The following is an 18,974-nucleotide window of genomic DNA, read 5'->3' on the forward strand; positions in this document are numbered from 1 at the left end:
CAGAAAGTGCGCGTATCCAGATACTGCCCCGATACTCGGATACTGCCCCGATACTTCCCGACACGTATCCCGTAAGTATCCCTCGATATTTTGATTTAAAAAAAAAGAAAATAATGTTTGATACTCCTAGGATACTTCTGCGATACGTTTTGGATACTTGAAACCCCTCGTTCAACGTGAAATCCCCTCAATAATAAAGGCGCACCTTTGAAGATTCCCAACATGGATGTGAGTTCATGTGAAAACATGTCTGTCAATGTTTTTTATTCAATTGAAAGGTGGGCAAGAGAGAGTCGATGCATTAATTGGAACAGCAAACCTAGTCAAATATCACTGCAAATTAATGGAAGTGGACTAAGTGCAAGAAAAGAAAGGGGTAATCGTATTGAGGCATGCTTTGACCTAGAAGCTCCTTAATTTTTTTCTTCATATTTGTAATAATTATTATATGTAACATCTATACATAAACGTATCCCCGTATCCATGTTTTTAAAAAATTGACGTATCGGGCGTATCCCCGTATCCCGTATCCGATACGTATCCAAGTATCCGTGCAACATAGATGAAGGCTGTGAGCAATTTCAATGTTTTAGTGCTTCACTTCATATGGATAAATTTAAAAAAAATACTAAAACATCTAAGGAACTTATTAGCCATTAAAACAATGCTCGAATTGGCAGAGAAAATTAAGCAAAATCCCCCAGTATAATGTCGCCAAAGCTATTCTGTGTAGGGAATTTTTTTTTCTTTGTCTTGACACCATAACATATTCCAAAAACAGAGGCATGTTCAACGAAGTCCTTCCACTTCAGAAAGATCAATTAACTTAACATGCATTAACTCATCTATGACATTGTTCCGCAAAAAAATATATGAAAATTCAGTTGTAAATAAAGCATTTGCTGATAGTAAGAGTGTTAGTTGCCAATAAAATGCAAAAACAATATAGAACAGCAACATGTTACAAAATAGTAACAAAAATACTTGAAAGATGCAACAACTTTGCACTTTAACGTTACCAAAGCTATTGTCTGAATGATCCCCCAGTGTAAGCTCTGTACATGAATATTATTCATTTCCCACCTCACCGACACAAGATTCGTGTCTCCCTAGGCTCCGTCCACCAGAGCACGCACATCGTCAGCAAGCCAGCAGCGATGCAGGCCGACATCCTTACAAAGGAAAAGCACCTTATCTGCAAGAAACTGACTGTCATCTTCGACGAGGCCACCTCCGATGACGCCAGGAAGCTCTGAGAACTGTCTGAGGTACAAGGGAAGGCAATGAGATCAATGTGAGCTGCATTGAAATTCTTTGAGATTTTTAATTAGAATTGATCTCAAAAGGCAGAATTTTTGTGTGGTACTAAAACAAATGAACCTCTTCCCTGTTATCTCGTCTGAGCACTTGTGAGAAAAAATCGCATTAAAGTTAATGATGACAAAGCACGAGGAAAGTTGAAAGTTTAAGCGAAGTGCATATCTACTCAGAATTTACCAGGAGGCTATTCGAAAAGGTCTTGCTCACATGCATGAATGTGCTGCATTATAAAATTGTAGAGGGTGGAGGTTTGAGTTTTTGATAGCATTTCGTTATTTGTAAATAATATCAAATTCTTTGTCTGTATTGTGCTGGGACCATTGCTTGATTCTTGGCTACATATGACCACCTAACCATGGTGAACAAATGTGATGGAGAATATATTTCATTCCTGCATTATGATCGCTTATGTAGTATTGTTCTTAAGGCATAGTTCTACATGTTATGCTCATGCTATGGTGAGCGGAATGAAGAGCATTGCATGATGTTCATTTAATTTTAGTGCACTTGACCATAAATCAGGATTCTGTGCAGCATATAATGGAGGCTCTATAATCTAAGACATACACTTCTTGACCATGATTTATCTATTGAACTATTTGCACCTACAAAAGACAGAAAACATGTGCCACAAATGTGATATTTGGCACCTTGAAAAGCCAGATAAAGAGCAAGAAGGGTACACCACACATGGCATGTTACCTATATGCATTGAAAATTTCTTCACCAAAACAATTGTTCTTAGAGATATAAAATAAAACATGCCCCAGGTTATCCATTTTTTCTAACAATAGCATAAGTAGACAAGCCATGAATAACATATTTGAAGGTCAGCAACTCAGCATCGACTGGTAGAACTAACAAAATCATTAATACTATCTAACGAGTTTTGGATCCTCATATTCCTAGCAATCCTACGGTGCAGATACAAACAACAATAACACCTGGTTTGTGGATTAAATAGACAACAACTCAAAGGCACATCCAAATACACTTGTGAACGTGAAAAGAACACTTAAACCTAACAAAATAATTTATATTCTACCTTCCATCTATATGAAAGACTATCACCCAAGAGTGCCACTTTGAAGCTCTGAATGATGATACAAAAAAGTGTTACCTTCATCCTCTTCTTGACTGGAGAAGTTTGCATGATATCCACCACCTTTAAAACCTCTCGAGACAGTGACCTAATAAAATCGATCCAAAGATGAACATGGATTGCATGAGTACTCCCTCGGTTGTAGGACAAAAAGGATAATGTGTGATGCAGAAAGCGGAACGTTTTCTTCCAGTGCATTCACCTAGACCTTTGAAGCTTCTGATTGTACAAAAAGCTGGTTTGTGAAACATGATCCCTAACACTAAGTAGACTAATACGTGAAATAAAAATAAGCAGGAAAAAAACAGATCAGACTAAATTTATACAAGAAAATGAGGTAATGATAACTTATCGATTCATTGAAAGTTGAGGTGGAGCCTTGTGATTTGCTTTCTCATGCAAGTCATAACTGACCAACATCTTCCAAGTAATGAAAAGTATGTATACACAAACAAAAAGTTAGCACTGTCCATATTTACATTCTGGCTGTTTACAAATTACAACAGGATCTGCATGTTTTACATGTCCAGTACCATTGGCAGGCAGAAGTCCACGGATATGCATCTCATTGTAAAGCTTGGAAATCTCTTTCATATTACCACACCGAACATAACCTTGAATCAGTGTCCAATATGTAACATAATTTGGATCCACATTATTCTCAATCATTTGATCCAGAAGCTTGATTGCTTCTTCCATATACCCTTGAGTACAGAGACCATGGATCAGTATAGAATAGGTGAATACATTAGGCTGAATACCTTGCTCGATCATCTTTTGTTTTAACTTGAAGGCTTCAGTTGTATTACCATCCTTGCAATGTCCATCAATCAGGGTATTATAGGTGATAGCATTAGGGGACATACCCTTTGATTGCAACTTACTGAAAAGACTAACTGCCCTTTGAACATTCCCAGACTTGCAGAGGCCATAGATGAGAGAATTGTATGTTACAATATTTGGAGTAAGACCGACGCCCAACATCGCATCCCTCAGGCCAAAAGCTACATCGACAAAACCTGAGGCAGAGCAACCATGAATGAGGCTAGAATAAGTGTAGTTATCAGGAACGAATCCCTTTACTTTCAGATCCTCAAACAAATTTCTAGCATCTGAAACTCTACCCAATTTGCACAGCCCAAAAATAACAATGTTCCACATAATTTTTGCAGACTGGTGATTTCCACCAGCAAGAGATTCAATGACATGTGCTACTTTACCAATATCAAGCGTGCTTGCACTGCAGTCTGGAATCATGTTTGTACCGACAAGCTTTTGCAACACCAAATTTGCCTCATCAACCTTTCCCTGTCTATAGAAACAGCTCACTAAAGCACTGCAGATGAAGAGATTTGGAGCCAGACCTTTCTCGACCATTTCAAAATACAAATTATAGGCATCATGCAGATTGCCCTCATTACACCATCCAGCTATCAGGGCTCCATAAGTGACTGTATTAGGAGAAAGTCCCTTTGCAGTCATTTCAACAACGATATCATTCACCTTGCCACTTTGCCTAGCTACAAAGAATCCGGTTATGAAAGAATTGAACATTTCAACTGAAGGAACAAAGCCTAAATGTTCCATGTCAACCCTAATTTGAGTAGCTCTATCCAGGTCACCTATTTTACAGTAACCATCAATTAGTGTTCTGTAAGTCAAGCTGTCAGCAGGACACCTCCATTCCTTCATCCTACCAAATAGCTCCTCTGCTTCAACCATCCTCCTAATCTTACACAACCCATTAATAACCGTGTTAATTGTAACCACGTTTCTCCCCAAACCCCTTGCTAAGGTTTCCTTCCAAAGGTTCAAGGCCTTCTCGGTTTTACCTGCTTTGAAGAAACCATCCAACAGTGTGCTACAGCTAATTTCATTAGGCGCTACTCCCCTCTTCAACATCAAGAACCACAATTTAAGTGCATCATCAATAGCACCACACGAGCAAAAACCATTCAATAGCGTGTTATATGTTAGTGTTGTCCCTGCGAACCCATTCCTTACCATCATATCACAGGTTCCAAATGCCTTGTTCATGGAACCATTTCTGCAATACCCATCTACTAGAGTATTGTAACTATATTTATCCAGACGCACCCCTCTATCCTCCATTTCCTGTAAAAGTTCCTCTACTTCAACCATCCTCCCCAACTTGCAATATCCATTGATCAGTGTGTTGTACACAAACAAATTAACCTGCAGTCCGACATCAATCATCTCAGCTCTTACCCTGTTGGCATCTTCCATTCTTCCCCTTTGGCAATAGCCATTGATCACCGCACCATAGGCTACCTCGTCAACCACAATCTTCTCATTTTCTGTCATTTCCCTTACAACCCTCTCAGCCTCCTCCATCCTCCCCTCCTTGCAGTAACCCTTTACAAGTAAGGTATATGTCACCACATTCGGTGACAGACCCTTAGACTCCAGTGACAGCAAAACCCTTCTCGCAGCCTCGGTCTGTCCTACTCCGCAATACCCATCCATAACCGCATGATATGCCACCAGGTTCACCTCCACGCCCATCCTCTCCATGTCCTGCACGAAATCCACTGCCTGTGTCACCCTCCCATCCCTGCAGTATGCCTTCGCCATGATGGCCACCGTGAACTCGTCCGGCAGGGTACCATCGCACCGCATCTGCTCAAACACAGCCACCGCGGTGCCCACATCCCCAGCCTGCACTAGCTGGTTAAGCAGGCGGTTGCAGGATCGCAGGGTGCGACGGCACCCAAACTTCCCCATTTCATCGAACACGTGGAGGGCGTCGGTAAGCTGGCCAGCGTCTGCGTGGGCTCGGAGGAGCAGGTCGAAGGAGGCGGCGGAGAAGGAGAAGTCTTTGTACACCTCGGCGAGGTGGGGGAAGAGGGACGGGGCTGCGGAGCTGGAGCGGGCGGAGAGGAGCGAGGCGACGAGGTCACGCGCGGCGGGCAGGCGGCGGGCGTGGGCGAGGATGTGGAGGAGCTGGGCGTGGGCGAGGAGGGACGGGCGGTACGGAGCAAGGCGGAAGAGGTGGAGGGCGGCGTCCGGGTCGAGGCGGACGCGGCGGAGGGCGGCGTGGAGGAGTGCGTGTGTGAGCGGGGAGGAGGAGAGGAGGCGGGAAACGGCGGGGAAGCGGTGGAGGAGGAGGAGGCGAGTGAGACGGCCCAGTAGAGTGGGGTCGGTCGCGGCGCCGACCTCGCCGTCGGCTTGGGGCGGAGCGGAGGAGTGGATGGGGCGGCGGCGGAAGGAAACAGGCCGGAGTAAGCGGCATCTCTGGAGCATGTATTGGTCGGAGAGGTATGTTGTGGTCTTATTGCGGCGGCGGGGTGGTAAATGGGAAGGCGGAAGCGGTGGGTGGCGGCCGGCGGGGCGGTGAATGGGAAGGTGGCGGCCGGCGAGGCGGGTGGTCGGAGAAGAACGGGAGACAGGACGAGAGGGGTGGGCTAGTGAACTGAAGTGGGGTTTGGGGTAGGTCACCAAAGTGAGGCCCAACCTAGCCCGGCCCGTGATAAATTTAATAAGGCCGGCTCGCTAACCAGACGGAACTCAATACATCGAAGTCTCTTGGGATGAGACTCTCCTAAAAAAAACCTTGAGGGCCTATTTGATTCATAGGATTTTAAAAACATAGGAATAGAAAAAGTATAGGATTGGACTGGCATGCCCACTTGAATCATATAGGATTAGCAATGAGTGTTTGATGCCAGGGAAAAAACAAAGGAATTGTAAAAATAGGTTGGAATGGATGTTAGATTTCCTATGAAATGTAGTACAAAAGATTTCATAGGAAAAATTCGTATGGGATCCAATCCTATGAATCAAAGGACCAGCATGGGAAAAAAATCCTAATGATTTCAATCGTCCAGAAATCCAATAAAATTCCTTTGAATCAAAGGAGCCCCAAGTCTCTGGGGTTGACCATCTTCTTCCTCCCGAACGAATCGATGGGCGATGGTGGACCACACCGCATACAACTTCATTGTTGGGTCCAGCCTATAGTTGTCACTAGTGGATGGGAAGCCATCAAAGCCTCGGTCCTGTTAGATCATCACCCTAGAGAGGAGGTCGTCACAGCCGAAAGAGTCACAGATCCAAGAGCTAGACCTTTGTTATTTTCCTCATACCTCACACTCGCACTGGAGGAGCGCACATGGCGTGGAGATGAGATCAAAGGACCAACTTATAAAGGAAAGTTGCCAACACGGAGACAAACCCTGCAAAACCACCTCTTGTTAGGGTCGTCAGGGGTTTGGCGGGTGGTCTTAGTTAGCTTCAAAGTTCTCCCCCCCCCCCACCCCACCTCTTCCCAAAGTTGAATGTTATTGGTACTAGTTGGTGTAATAGTTTGAGGTCTGCTACTATGGCGAGTAAGAAGTGAAGCCTACTTAAGCCATAACAACCCACAAAACCACCTCCGGATCTATCCCAACATGTAGAAGGCGTCCATGAGGGGTGGAGTAATCGATGTATGGGTGGTCGGAAGGTTATAGTATGTATCATAGTTGTATCTTTCATAAGCCAAGAACTCCAACCGTCAGGTGGAGTCGAAGACGAAGATGAAGGAATGTTCCAATCTGATGGTGTGAATTCCCCATGGTTGTGCTAGTTGTTGGTGACAATTTCGTCGAGACCTAAATAGTACACTGGTCACATGTAATTTGTAGTCGTCAAAGCGTCACCATGGGATCTTAGACATGTGAGAATAGAGACACAATTTAACCAATATCGTCCCCTGGTTGTGGCTAATAGCATGTAACGTCTTCGGGCAAGCTATCGGGTATAAGGCCACTACCATCCAAGATCTAGGTTGGCCGTGCAGATCAACACTTATCTTTTCTACATGTTTTTTCCTCACTCATGCGCACCCCGGGATCATTTCCAGTCAATCACACCCATCCTCAAATAACCTAGGCCAAGCCCACTTAACTTGGAGGTTCTTTGGAGACGATCTTCTTGAAAAGAAGGTGTGTCTTGTTGATACGAGTACTCTATCAATCATATTAATCTGGATGCTATATACTACCCCCCCAAAGGATATGATGTCCTCGTCGACCCAGCAAAAACATTTTCTCTTAACACATGTCTATGTGCCCCAGTGCCACACATGCACATGTGTCATGTCGTGTGCCACGACGGCCCACATGTGCCATGCACATGTCTGCGCCACTGACCCGCACACGCCCAAGTAAGATCGGCTATAATACCATTTTGTAACATCCTCGGGCTGGCTGGCAGGTATGAGGCCGGTATGCCTGGTGTAGGATCGAAAGTATGTCTAGAGGGGGGTGATTAGACTACTTGACCAAATAAAAATCTAGCCTTTTCCCAATTTTAGTTCTTGGCAAATTTTAGCAGCTTAGCACAAGTCAAGCAATCAACCTACACATGCAATTCTAAGAGTATGGTAGCGGAATGTAAAACAATTGCATATGAAGGTAAAGGGAGGAGATTGAGGGAGCAAATGCAATGTTGACACAGAGATTTTTTATTCGTGGTTCCGATAGGTGGTGCTATCGTACATCCACGTTGATGGAGACTTCAACCCACGAAGGGTAACGGTTGCGTGAGTCCACGGAGGGCTCCACCCACGAAGGGTCCACCACTAGTAGAAAAAGGGTCAAATGTCAAGCACATTAGTGCCGGTTTGCTTTTGAGCCGGCACTAATGTATGCATTAGTGCCACGGACCGGTACTAAAGTGTGTGGTGGCAGGATGTTGTCAATCCGGGGCCCCGCCAGCACCTTTAGCACCGGTTCGTTCGTCGTACATAAACCATTCGTCCACCCGAGCTCGCTCTGTTCTTCCCCTTTCCCCTCTCCTCTCTATTCTTCCCCTCTTCCTCTCGAGCTCATCACACATTTTGCCCAAAATTTGTCAAGATTTGAAGGCCCCCATCCATTAAAATGATCACAAAGGTTAGCAACTTTGTCCTTTCATCTCTCATTGCTAGATTAGCTCTTGCAAAGCTTTATATAGTGATTAATTTATGAGTTTAGTAATTTGGGAGGAAATATATGTGCTAGTATTTGATTTATATGCAATTTGAGGTCAAAAATAACACTTAGTTTGCATATGTAGGTGTGGTTTACTTAGTGCCTTCTAAATCTCCGTCGTAACCACAGTCGATCGCCCGCACCGTTCCGTCACCGGCACCACCTTGTGGTGAGCCTCTTGTTCATGAATGTTTTACATTACCAAATTGATGTTTGTGTGATTTGGATATATAGTTACTCGTATAATTATCTTACCCGTACGTTGTTTGTTATACATAGTGCCATGGTTTTGATATCCGTCCCCGTCGGCCCTCGTCCTTGTTATGATTCAGATGTGGTATATTCTCTTTTAAAACTAGTTGTTGCATTTCGTGTTTATGACAAATTATGCCCTACCAACTAATACACATGCATGAACACTATTCACAAATCTTACATGATTGTCGATATCTAGTCACACAACTAATACACATGCATATCGATCTCCTTCTTAACAGTTCAAAGAGGTGCGGACCAGCTCCTACCAACAGAGCGCATACGAGCACTTCAAGAGGAAATAGCGGGATTTTTGCTCGACCAGGTCATAGATCCCAAAGGAGAATACTATTACCCGCTACCGCCCCCATGAACCACTTGTCATCGTGCTCCGAAGGCACCAAGGCAACATGTAGGAGAAATTATATATATATACATGTGTATGTGTGAATAATTAATGGTGGTTGTGAGACATTCGATTATATATATATATATATATATATATATATATATATATATATATATATATGATCGGTTCTACGAGAAAATCTATTTATATATATGCATAACATGTACAATATGTAGTATCGTAAAATACCAGCAAACAAAAAAGAATTAAATGGAAAACACAAAATTAATGGAAAAATAAAAATTAAAACCAACCCCCCCAAACATTTAGTACCGGTTAGTGCTACCAACCGGTACTAATGGTCTACCAGCACCCGGGCCTGGCTCGTGCCACGTGGTGGCACTTTAGCGCCGGTTCGTGCCAAACCGGTAGTAAAGGGGGGGCCTTTAGTCTCCACTCTTTAGTGCCGGTTGCAGAACCAGCACTAAAGGCCCTTACGAACTGGCGCTAAAGCCCGGTTCTGCACTAGTGCACGAAGAAGCAACCTTGTCTATCCCACCATGGTCGTCGCACACGAAGGACTTGCCTCACTAGGGTAGATCTTCACGAAGTAGGCGATCTCCTTGCCCTCACAAACTCCTTGGTTCAACTCCACAATCTTGACAGAGCCTCCCAAGTGACACCTAGCTAATTTAGGAGACACCACTCTCCAATAAGTAACAAATGGTGTGTTGATGATGAACTCCTTGCTCTTGTGCTTCAAATGATAGTCTCCCCAACACTCAACTCTCTCTCATAGGATTGGATTTGGTGGAAAGAAGATTTGAGTGGAAAGCAACTTCGGGAAGGCTAGAGATCAAGATTTATGTGGTTGGAATGGGATATCTTGACCTCAACACAAGTGTAGGTGGTTCTCTCTCAGAAAATATGTGTTGGAAGGGTAGGCATGTTCTGATGGCTTTCTCCACGAATGAAGAGTGGGTGGAGGGGTAGTTATAGCCTCCACACAAAATCTAACCGTTACACACAAATCACCAAACTCGGTGGGACCGATTCAAAGAACTCGGTCAGACCGATTTGGTTCATAATGTGACCGTTAGGCATTTCGGTGGGACCGATATCATTAGGGTTAGGGCATAACGTAATCTCGGTGAGACTGATTACACAAACTCGGTGAGACCGATTTTGGTAATAGACAAACAAAGAGTTGGTCAGGCAAAGTCGGTGGGACCGATTCGCTCATCTCGGTTGGACCGAAACGTTACGAAAAGGAAACAGAGTGTTTGCATTGCAATCTCAGTGGGACTGATCGCTCATCTCGGTTTGACCGAAACGTTATGAAGGGAAACAGAGAGATTACAATCCCATCTCGGTGAGACCGAGATCCCTATCGGTGAGACCGAAAAGACTAGGGTTTCTGGCAGTGGCTATGTCAACTGAACTTGGTGGCTCCGGATAGAAAGAATCGGTGGGGCCGAGTTGGACTTTTGGTTTGGGACATATGTGGATATGAGAAAGTAGTGGAGGGTTTTGGAGCATATCACTAAGCACTTTGAGCAAGAACCTCATTAAGCAACACCTCATCCCTTCTTAATAGTATTGGCTTTGCCTATAGACTCAATGTGATCTTGGATCACTAAAATAGAAAATGTAGAGTCTTGTGCTTTGAGCTTGAGTCAATCTTTTGTCCTTAGCATTTTGAAGGGTCCACTTTCTAATCCATGCCATGCCAATCATTGAGCTTTCCTGAAATATTTATCTTGGAATAGCATTAGCTCAATGAGCTATATGTTGTTAGGAATTACCAAAACCACCCAGGGATAGTTGCACTTTCAATCTCCCCCTTTTTGGTAATTGATGACAACATATAGATCAAAGCTTCGACAAATGATAAATAAGATTGAAAAACATCGTCGCTTTGAGAAGTATGTGATAAGCAAGAGCTCCCCCTAAATTTGTGCATTATTTAAAATTTGCTTTTGAATGCAAATGCACAATCGATTAGGATCATGTTACTCTTCCATGTCACATACATCTTGGTGGAGCGGTCAAAATGATAGAAATTAGAGCATGCACTCATCACCAAAACAAATGAATGATCATCTAGGGATATAAGAGATAATATCATCCAACAAGCATTAAGGGTAGCATATGATCAAACACATGATCAAACAAGTATCTCACACAAGCACACAATAAAGTTTCAACCAAAATAGTGATACATCTCCAACGTATCTATAATTTTTGATTGCTCCATGCTATATTATCTTCTGTTTTGGACATTATTGGGCTTTATTATACACTTTTATATTATTTTTGGGACTAACTGTTGGGGAACGTAGTAATTTAAAAAAACTCCTACCCACATGCAAGATCATGGTGATGCATAGCAATGAGAGGGGAGAGTGTTGTCCACGTACCCTCGTAGTCCGAAAGCGGAAGCGTTAGCACAACGCGGTTGATGTAGTCGTACGTCTTCACGATCCGACCGATCAAGTACCGAATGCACGACACCTCCGAGTTCAGCACACGTTCAGCCCAATGACGTCCCTCGAACTCCGATCCAGCCGAGTGTTGAGGGAGAGTTTCGTCAGCACGACGGCGTGGTGACGATGATGATGTTCTACCGACGCAGGGCTTCGCCTAAGCACCTCTACAGTATTACCGAGGTGGACTATGGTGGAGGGGGCACCGCACACGGCTAAAAGATCAATGATCAATTGTTGTGTCTCTGGGGTGCCCCCTGCCCCCGTATATAAAGGAGCAAGGGGGGAGAGGCGGCCGGTCAGGAGAGGGGCGCGCCAGGAAGAGAGTAGGACTCCCTCCCTTCCTTGTTGGATTAGGAGAAGGGGGAAAGAGGAGGAGGAGAAGAAGGAAAGGGGGGCGCCCCCTCCTCTTCTCCACTAAGGCCCATGTAGGCCCATTAATCCCCGGGGGGCTTCCGGTAACCCCCCGGTACTCCGGTATATATCCGATAACCCCGGAACCATTCCGGTGTTCGAATATAGTCGTCCAATATACCAATATTCATGTCTCGACCATTTAGAGACTCCTCGTCATGTCCGTGATCACATTCGGGACTCCGAACAACCTTCGGTACATCAAAACATATAAACTCATAATATAACTCTCATCGAAACTTTAAGCGTGCGGACCCTACGGGTTCGAGAACTATGTAGACATGACCGAGACACGTTTCCGGTCAATAACCAATAGCGGAACCTGGATGCTCATATTGGCTCCTACATATTCTACGAAGATCTTTATCGGTCAGACCGCATAACAACATACGTTGTTCCCTTTGTCATCGGTATGTTACTTGCCCGAGATTCGATCGTCGATATCTCAATACCTAGTTCAATCTCGTTACCGGCAAGTCTCTTTACTCGTTCTGTAATACATCATCCCGCAACTAACTCATTAGTTGCAATGCTTGCAAGGCTTAAGTGATGTGCATTACCGAGTGGGCCCAGAGATACCTCTCCGACAATCGGAGTGACAAATCCTAATCTCGAAATACGCCAACCCAACAAGTACCTTCGGAGACACCTGTAGAGCACCTTTATAATCACCCAGTTACGTTGTGACGCTTGGTAGCACACAAAGTGTTCCTCCGGTAAACGGGAGTTGCATAATCTCATAGTCATAGGAACATGTATAAGTCATGAAGAAAGCAATAGCAGAATACTAAACGATCGTGTGCTAAGCTAACGGAATGGGTCAAGTCAATCACATCATTCTCCTAATGATGTGATCCCGTTAATCAAATGACAACTCATGTCAATGGCTAGGAAACATAACCATCTTTGATCAACGAGCTAGTTAAGTAGAGGCATACTAGTGACACTCTGTTTGTCTATGTATTCACACAAGTATTATGTTTCCGGTTAATACAATTCTAGCATGAATAATAAACATTTATCATGATATAAGGAAATAAATAATAACTTTATTATTGCCTCTAGGGCATATTTCCTTCAGTCTCCCACTTGCACTAGAGTCAATAATCTAGATTACACAGTAATGATTCTAACACCCATGGAGCCTTGGTGCTGATCATGTTTTGCTCGTGGAAGAGGCTTAGTCAATGGGTCTGCAACATTCAGATCCGTATGTATCTTGCAAATTTCTATGTCTCCCACCTGGACTAAATCCCGGATGTAATTGAAGCGTCTCTTGATGTGCTTGGTTCTCTTGTGAAATCTGGATTCCTTCGCCAAGGCAATTGCACCAGTATTGTCACAAAAGATTTTCATTAGACCTGATGCACTAGGTATGACACCTAGATCGGATATGAACTCCTTCATCCAGACTCCTTCATTTGCTGCTTCCGAAGCAGCTATGTACTCCGCTTCACACGTAGATCCCGCCATGACTCTTTGTTTAGAACTGCACCAACTGACAGCTCCACCGTTCAATGTAAACACGTATCCGGTTTGCGATTTAGAATCGTCCGGATCAGTGTCAAAGCTTGCATCAACATAACCATTTACGATGATCTCTTTGTCACCTCCATAAACGAGAAACATATCCTTAGTCCTTTTCAGGTATTTCAGGATGTTCTTGACCGCTATCCAGTGATCCACTCCTGGATTACTTTGGTACCTCCCTGCTAATCTTATAGCAAGGCACACATCAGGTCTGGTACACATCATTGCATACATGATAGAGCCTATGGCTGAAGCATAGGGAACATCTTTCATCTTCTCTCTATCTTCTGCAGTGGTCGGGCATTGAGTCTTACTCAACTTCACACCTTGTAACACAGGCAAGAACCCTTTCTTTGCTTGATCCATTTTGAACTTCTTCAAAACTTTGTCAAGGTATGTGCTTTGTGAAAGTCCAATTAAGCGTCTTGATCTATCTCTATAGATCTTGATGCCCAATATATAAGCAGCTTCACCGAGGTCTTTCGTTGAAAAACTCTTATTCAAGTATCCCTTTATGCTATCCAGAAATTCTACATCATTTCCAATCAACAATATGTCATCCACATATAATATCAGAAATGCTACAGAGCTCCCACTCACTTTCTTGTAAATACAGGCTTCTCCAAAAGTCTGTATAAAACCAAATGCTTTGATCACACTATCAAAGCATTTATTCCAACTCCGATAGGCTTGCACCAGTCCATAAATGGATCACTGGAGCTTGCACACTTTGTTAGCTCCCTTTGGATCGACAAAACCTTCCAGTTGCATCATATACAACTCTTCTTCCAGAAATCCATTCAGGAATGCAGTTTTTACATCCATTTGCCAAATTTCATATTCATAAAATGCGGCAATTGCTAACATGATTCGGACAGACTTAAGCATCGCTACGGGTGAGAAGGTCTCATCGTAGTCAATCCCTTGAACTTGTCGAAAACCTTTCGCAACAAGTCGAGCTTTATAGACAGTAACATTACCGTCAGCGTCAGTCTTCTTCTTGAAGATCCATTTATTCTCAATGGCTTGCCGATCATCGGGCAAGTCAACCAAAGTCCACACTTTGTTCTCATACATGGATCCCATCTCAGATTTCATGGCTTCAAGCCATTTTGCGGAATCTGGGCTCACCATCGCTTCTTCATAGTTCGTAGGTTCGTCATGGTCTAGTAACATAACTTCTAGAACAGGATTACCGTACCACTCTGGTGCGGATCTTACTCTGGTTGACCTACGAGGTTCAGTAACAACTTGATATGAAGTTTCGTGATCATCATCATTAACTTCCTCACTAATTGGTGTAGGTGTCACAGGAACCGGTTTCTGTGATGAACTACTTTCCAATAAGGGAGCTGGTACAGTTACCTCATCAAGTTCTACTTTCCTCCCACTCACTTCTTTCGAGAGAAACTCCTTCTCTAGAAAGATTCCGAATTTAGCAACAAAAGTCTTGCCTTTGGATCTGTGATAGAAGGTGTACCCAACAGTCTCTTTTGGGTATTCTATGAAGACACATTTTTCTGATTTGGATTCGAGCTTATCAGGTCGAAGCTTTTTCACATAAGCATCGCAGCCACAAACTTTAAGAAACGACAACTTTGGTTTCTTGCCAAACCACAGTTCATAAGGCGTCGTCTCAACGGATTTCGATGGTGTCCTATTTAACGTGAATGCAGCCGTCTCTAAAGCATAACCCCAAAACGATAGCGGTAAATCAGTAAGAGACATCATAGATCGCACCATATCTAGTAAAGTACGATTACGATGTTTGGACACACCATTACGCTATGGTGTTCTGGGTGGCGTGAGTTGCGAAACTATTCCGCATTGTTTCAAATGAAGACCAAACTCATAACTCAAATATTCTCCTCCACGATCAGATCGTAGAAACTTTATTTTCTTGTTACGATGATTTTCAACTTCACTCTGAAATTCTTTGAACTTTTCAAATGTTTCAGACTTATGTTTCATTAAGTAGATATACCCATATCTTCTTAAATCATCTGTGAAGGTGAGAAAATAACGATACCCGCCGTGAGCCTCAATATTCATCGGACCCCATACATCTGCATGTATGATTTCCAACAAATCTGTTGCTCGCTCCATAGTTCCGGAGAACGACGTTTTAGTCATCTTGCCCATGAGGCACGGTTCGCAAGTACCAAGTGATTCATAATCAAGTGGTTCCAAAAGTCCATCAGTATGGAGTTTCTTCATGCGCTTTACACCGATATGACCTAAACGGCAGTGCCACAAATAAGTTGCACTATCATTATCAACTCTGCATCTTTTGGCTTCAATATTATGAATATGTGTATCACTACTATCGAGATTCGACAAAAATAGACCTCTCTTCAAGGGTGCATGACCATAAAAGATATGACTCATATAAATAGAACAACCATTATTCTCTGATTTAAATGAATAACCGTCTCGCATCAAACAAGATCCAGATATAATGTTCATGCGCAACGCTGGCACAAAATAACAATTATTCAGGTCTAAAACTAATCTCGAAGGTAGATGTAGAGGTAGCGTGCCGACCGCGATCACATCGACTTTGGAACCATTTCCCACGCGCATCGTCACCTCGTCCTTAGCCAATGTTCGCTTAATCTGTAGTCCCTGTTTCGAGTTGCAAATATTAGCAACAGAACCAGTATCAAATACCCAAGTGCTACTGCGAGCATTAGTAAGGTACACATCAATAACATGTATATCGCATATACCTTTGTTCACCTTGCCATCCTTCTTATCCGCCAAATACTTGGGGCAGTTCTGCTTCCAGTGACCAGTCTGCTTGCAGTAGAAGCACTCAGTCTCAGGCTTAGGTCCAGACTGGGGTTTCTTCTCCTGAGCAGCAACTTGCTTGCTGTTCTTCTTGAAGTTCCCCTTCTTCTTCCCTTTGCCCTTTTTCTTGAAACTGGTGGTCTTATTGACCATCAACACTTGATGCTCCTTCTTGATTTCTACCTCCGCAGCTTTTAGCACTGTGAAGAGCTCGGGAATCGTCTTATCCATCCCTTGCATGTTATAGTTCATCACGAAGCTCTTGTAGCTTGGTGGCAGTTATTGAAGAATTCTGTCAATGACGCTATCATCCGGAAGATTAACTCCCAGTTGAATCAAGTGATTGTTATACCCAGACATTTTGAGTATATGCTCACTGACAGAACTATTCTCCTCCATTTTGCAACTGTAGAACTTATTGGAGACTTCATATCTCTCAATCCGGGCATTTGCTTGAAATATTAACTTCAACTCTTGGAACATCTCATATGCTCCATGACGTTCAAAACATCGTTGAAGACCCGGTTCTAAGCCGTAAAGCATGGCACACTGAACTATCGAGTAGTCATCAGCTTTGCTCTGCCAGACGTTCATAACATCTGGTGTTGCTCCTGCAGCAGGTCTGGCACCTAGCGGTGCTTCCAGGACGTAATTCTTCTGTGCAGCAATGAGGATAATCCTCAAGTTACGGACCCAGTCCGTGTAATTGCTACCATCATCTTTCAACTTTGCTTTCTCAAGGAACGCATTAAAATTCAACGGAACAACAGCACGGGCCATCTATCTACAATCAACATAGACAAGCAAAATACTATCAGGTACTAAGTTCATGATAAATTTAAGTTCAATTAATCATATTACTAAAGAACTCCCACTTAGATAGACATCCCTCTAATCTTCTAAGTGATCACGTGATCCAAATCAACTAAACCATGTCCAATCATCACGTGAGATGGAGTAGTTTCAATGGTGAACATCACTATGTTGATCATATCTACTATATGATTCACGCTCGACCTTTCGGTCTCCGTGTTCCAAGGTCATATCTGTTATATGCTAGGCTCGTCAAGTTTAACCTGAGTATTCCGCGTGTGCAACTGTTTTGCACCCGTTGTATTTGAACATAGAGCCTATCACACTCGATCATCACGTGGTGTCTCAGCAGGAAGAACTTTCACAACGGTGCATACTCAGGGAGAACACTTATAGTTTGATAATTTAGTGAGGGATCATCTTATAATGCTACCGTCAATCAAAGCAAGATAAGATGCATAAAAGATAAACATCACATGTAATCAATATAAGTGATATGATATGGCCATCATCATCTTGTGCTTGTGATCTCCATCTCCGAAGCACCGTCATGACCACCATCGTCACCGGTGCGACACCTTGATCTCCATCGTAGCATCGTTGTCATCTTGCCAATCTTATGCTTCTACGACTATCGCTACCGCTTAGTGATAAAGTAAAGCATTACAGGGCGATTGCATTGCATATAATAAAGCAACAACCATATGGCTCCTGTCAGTTGCCGATAACTCGGTTACAAAACATGATCATCTCATACAATAAAATTTAGCATCATGCCTTGACCATATCACATCACAACATGCCCTGCAAAAACAAGTTAGACGTCCTCTACTTTGTTGTTGCAAATTTTACGTGGCTGCTACGGGCTTAGCAAGAACCGTTCTTACCTACGCATCAAAACCACAACGATAGTTTGTCAAGTTGGTGCTGTTTTAACCTTTGCAAGGACCGAGCATAGCCACACTCGGTTCAACTAAAGTTGGAGAAACTGACACCCGCCAGCCACCTGTGTGCAAAGCACGTCGGCAGAACCAGTCTCGCGTAAGCATACGCGTAATGTCGGTGCGGGCCGCTTCATCCAACAATACCGCCGAACCAAAGTATGACATGATGGTAAGCAGTATGACTTATATCGCCCACAACTCACTTGTGTTCTACTCGTGCATATGACATCTACGCATAAAACCTGGCTCGGATGCCACTGTTGGGGAACGTAGTAATTTCAAAAAAATTCCTACGCACACGCAAGATCATGGTGATGCATAGCAACGAGAGGGGAGAGTGTTGTCCACGTACCCTCGTAGACCGAAAGCGGAAGCGTTAGCACAACGCGGTTGATGTAGTCGTACGTCTTCACGATCCGGCCGATCAAGTACCGAACGCACGACACCTCCGAGTTCAGCACACGTTCAGCCCGATGACGTCCCTTGAACTCCGATCCAGCCGAGTATTGAGGGAGAGTTTCGTCAGCACAACGGCGTGGTGACAATGATGATGTTCTACCGATGCAGGGCTCCGCCTAAGCACCACTACATTATTATCGAGGTGGACTATGGTGGAGGGGGGCACCGCACACGGCTAAAAGATCAATGATCAATTGTTGTGTCTCTAGGGTGCCCCTGCCCCCGTATATAAAGGAGCAAGGGGGGAGAGGCGGCCGGCCAAGAGAGGGGCGCGCCAGGAGGAGTCCTACTCCCACCGGGAGTAGGACTCCCTCCCTTCCTTGTTGGATTAGGAGAAGGGGGAAAGAGGGGGAGGAGAAGAAGGAAAAGGGGCGCCCCCCTCCTTGTCCAATTCGGACTAGAGGGGGAGGGGGCATGTGCCCTGCCCTGGCCGCCCCTCCTCTTCTCCACTAAGGCCCATGTAGGCCCATTAATCCCCGGGGGGGTTCCGGTATCCCCCCGGTACTCCGGTATATATCCGATAACCCCGGAACCATT

General features: G+C 43.9%; 1 protein-coding gene across 3 annotated transcripts; it reads right to left on the minus strand.

Annotated features, from left to right (window-relative positions):
• Positions 1-479: 479 nt before the first annotated feature.
• Positions 480-5,866, minus strand: LOC123143471 (putative pentatricopeptide repeat-containing protein At1g19290). Of its 3 annotated transcripts, none has more exons than XM_044562402.1 (3): positions 2,956-5,866; positions 2,441-2,510; positions 480-1,263 (listed from the first exon to the last, which is right to left on the minus strand). In XM_044562402.1, the coding sequence occupies exons 1-2, from the start codon at positions 5,684-5,686 to the stop codon at positions 2,488-2,490; spliced, it is 2,754 nt and encodes a 917-aa protein (XP_044418337.1). In that variant the 5' UTR covers positions 5,687-5,866; the 3' UTR covers positions 480-1,263; positions 2,441-2,487. The 3 variants fall into 3 exon arrangements, with proteins under 3 accessions (XP_044418337.1, XP_044418338.1, XP_044418336.1); XM_044562403.1 differs by having other exon boundaries at positions 2,441-2,842; XM_044562401.1 differs by having other exon boundaries at positions 2,441-5,866.
• Positions 5,867-18,974: the final 13,108 nt, after the last annotated feature.

This window comes from Triticum aestivum, chromosome 6D, assembly GCF_018294505.1.
Source record: "Triticum aestivum cultivar Chinese Spring chromosome 6D, IWGSC CS RefSeq v2.1, whole genome shotgun sequence".
NCBI lineage: Eukaryota > Viridiplantae > Streptophyta > Magnoliopsida > Poales > Poaceae > Triticum > Triticum aestivum.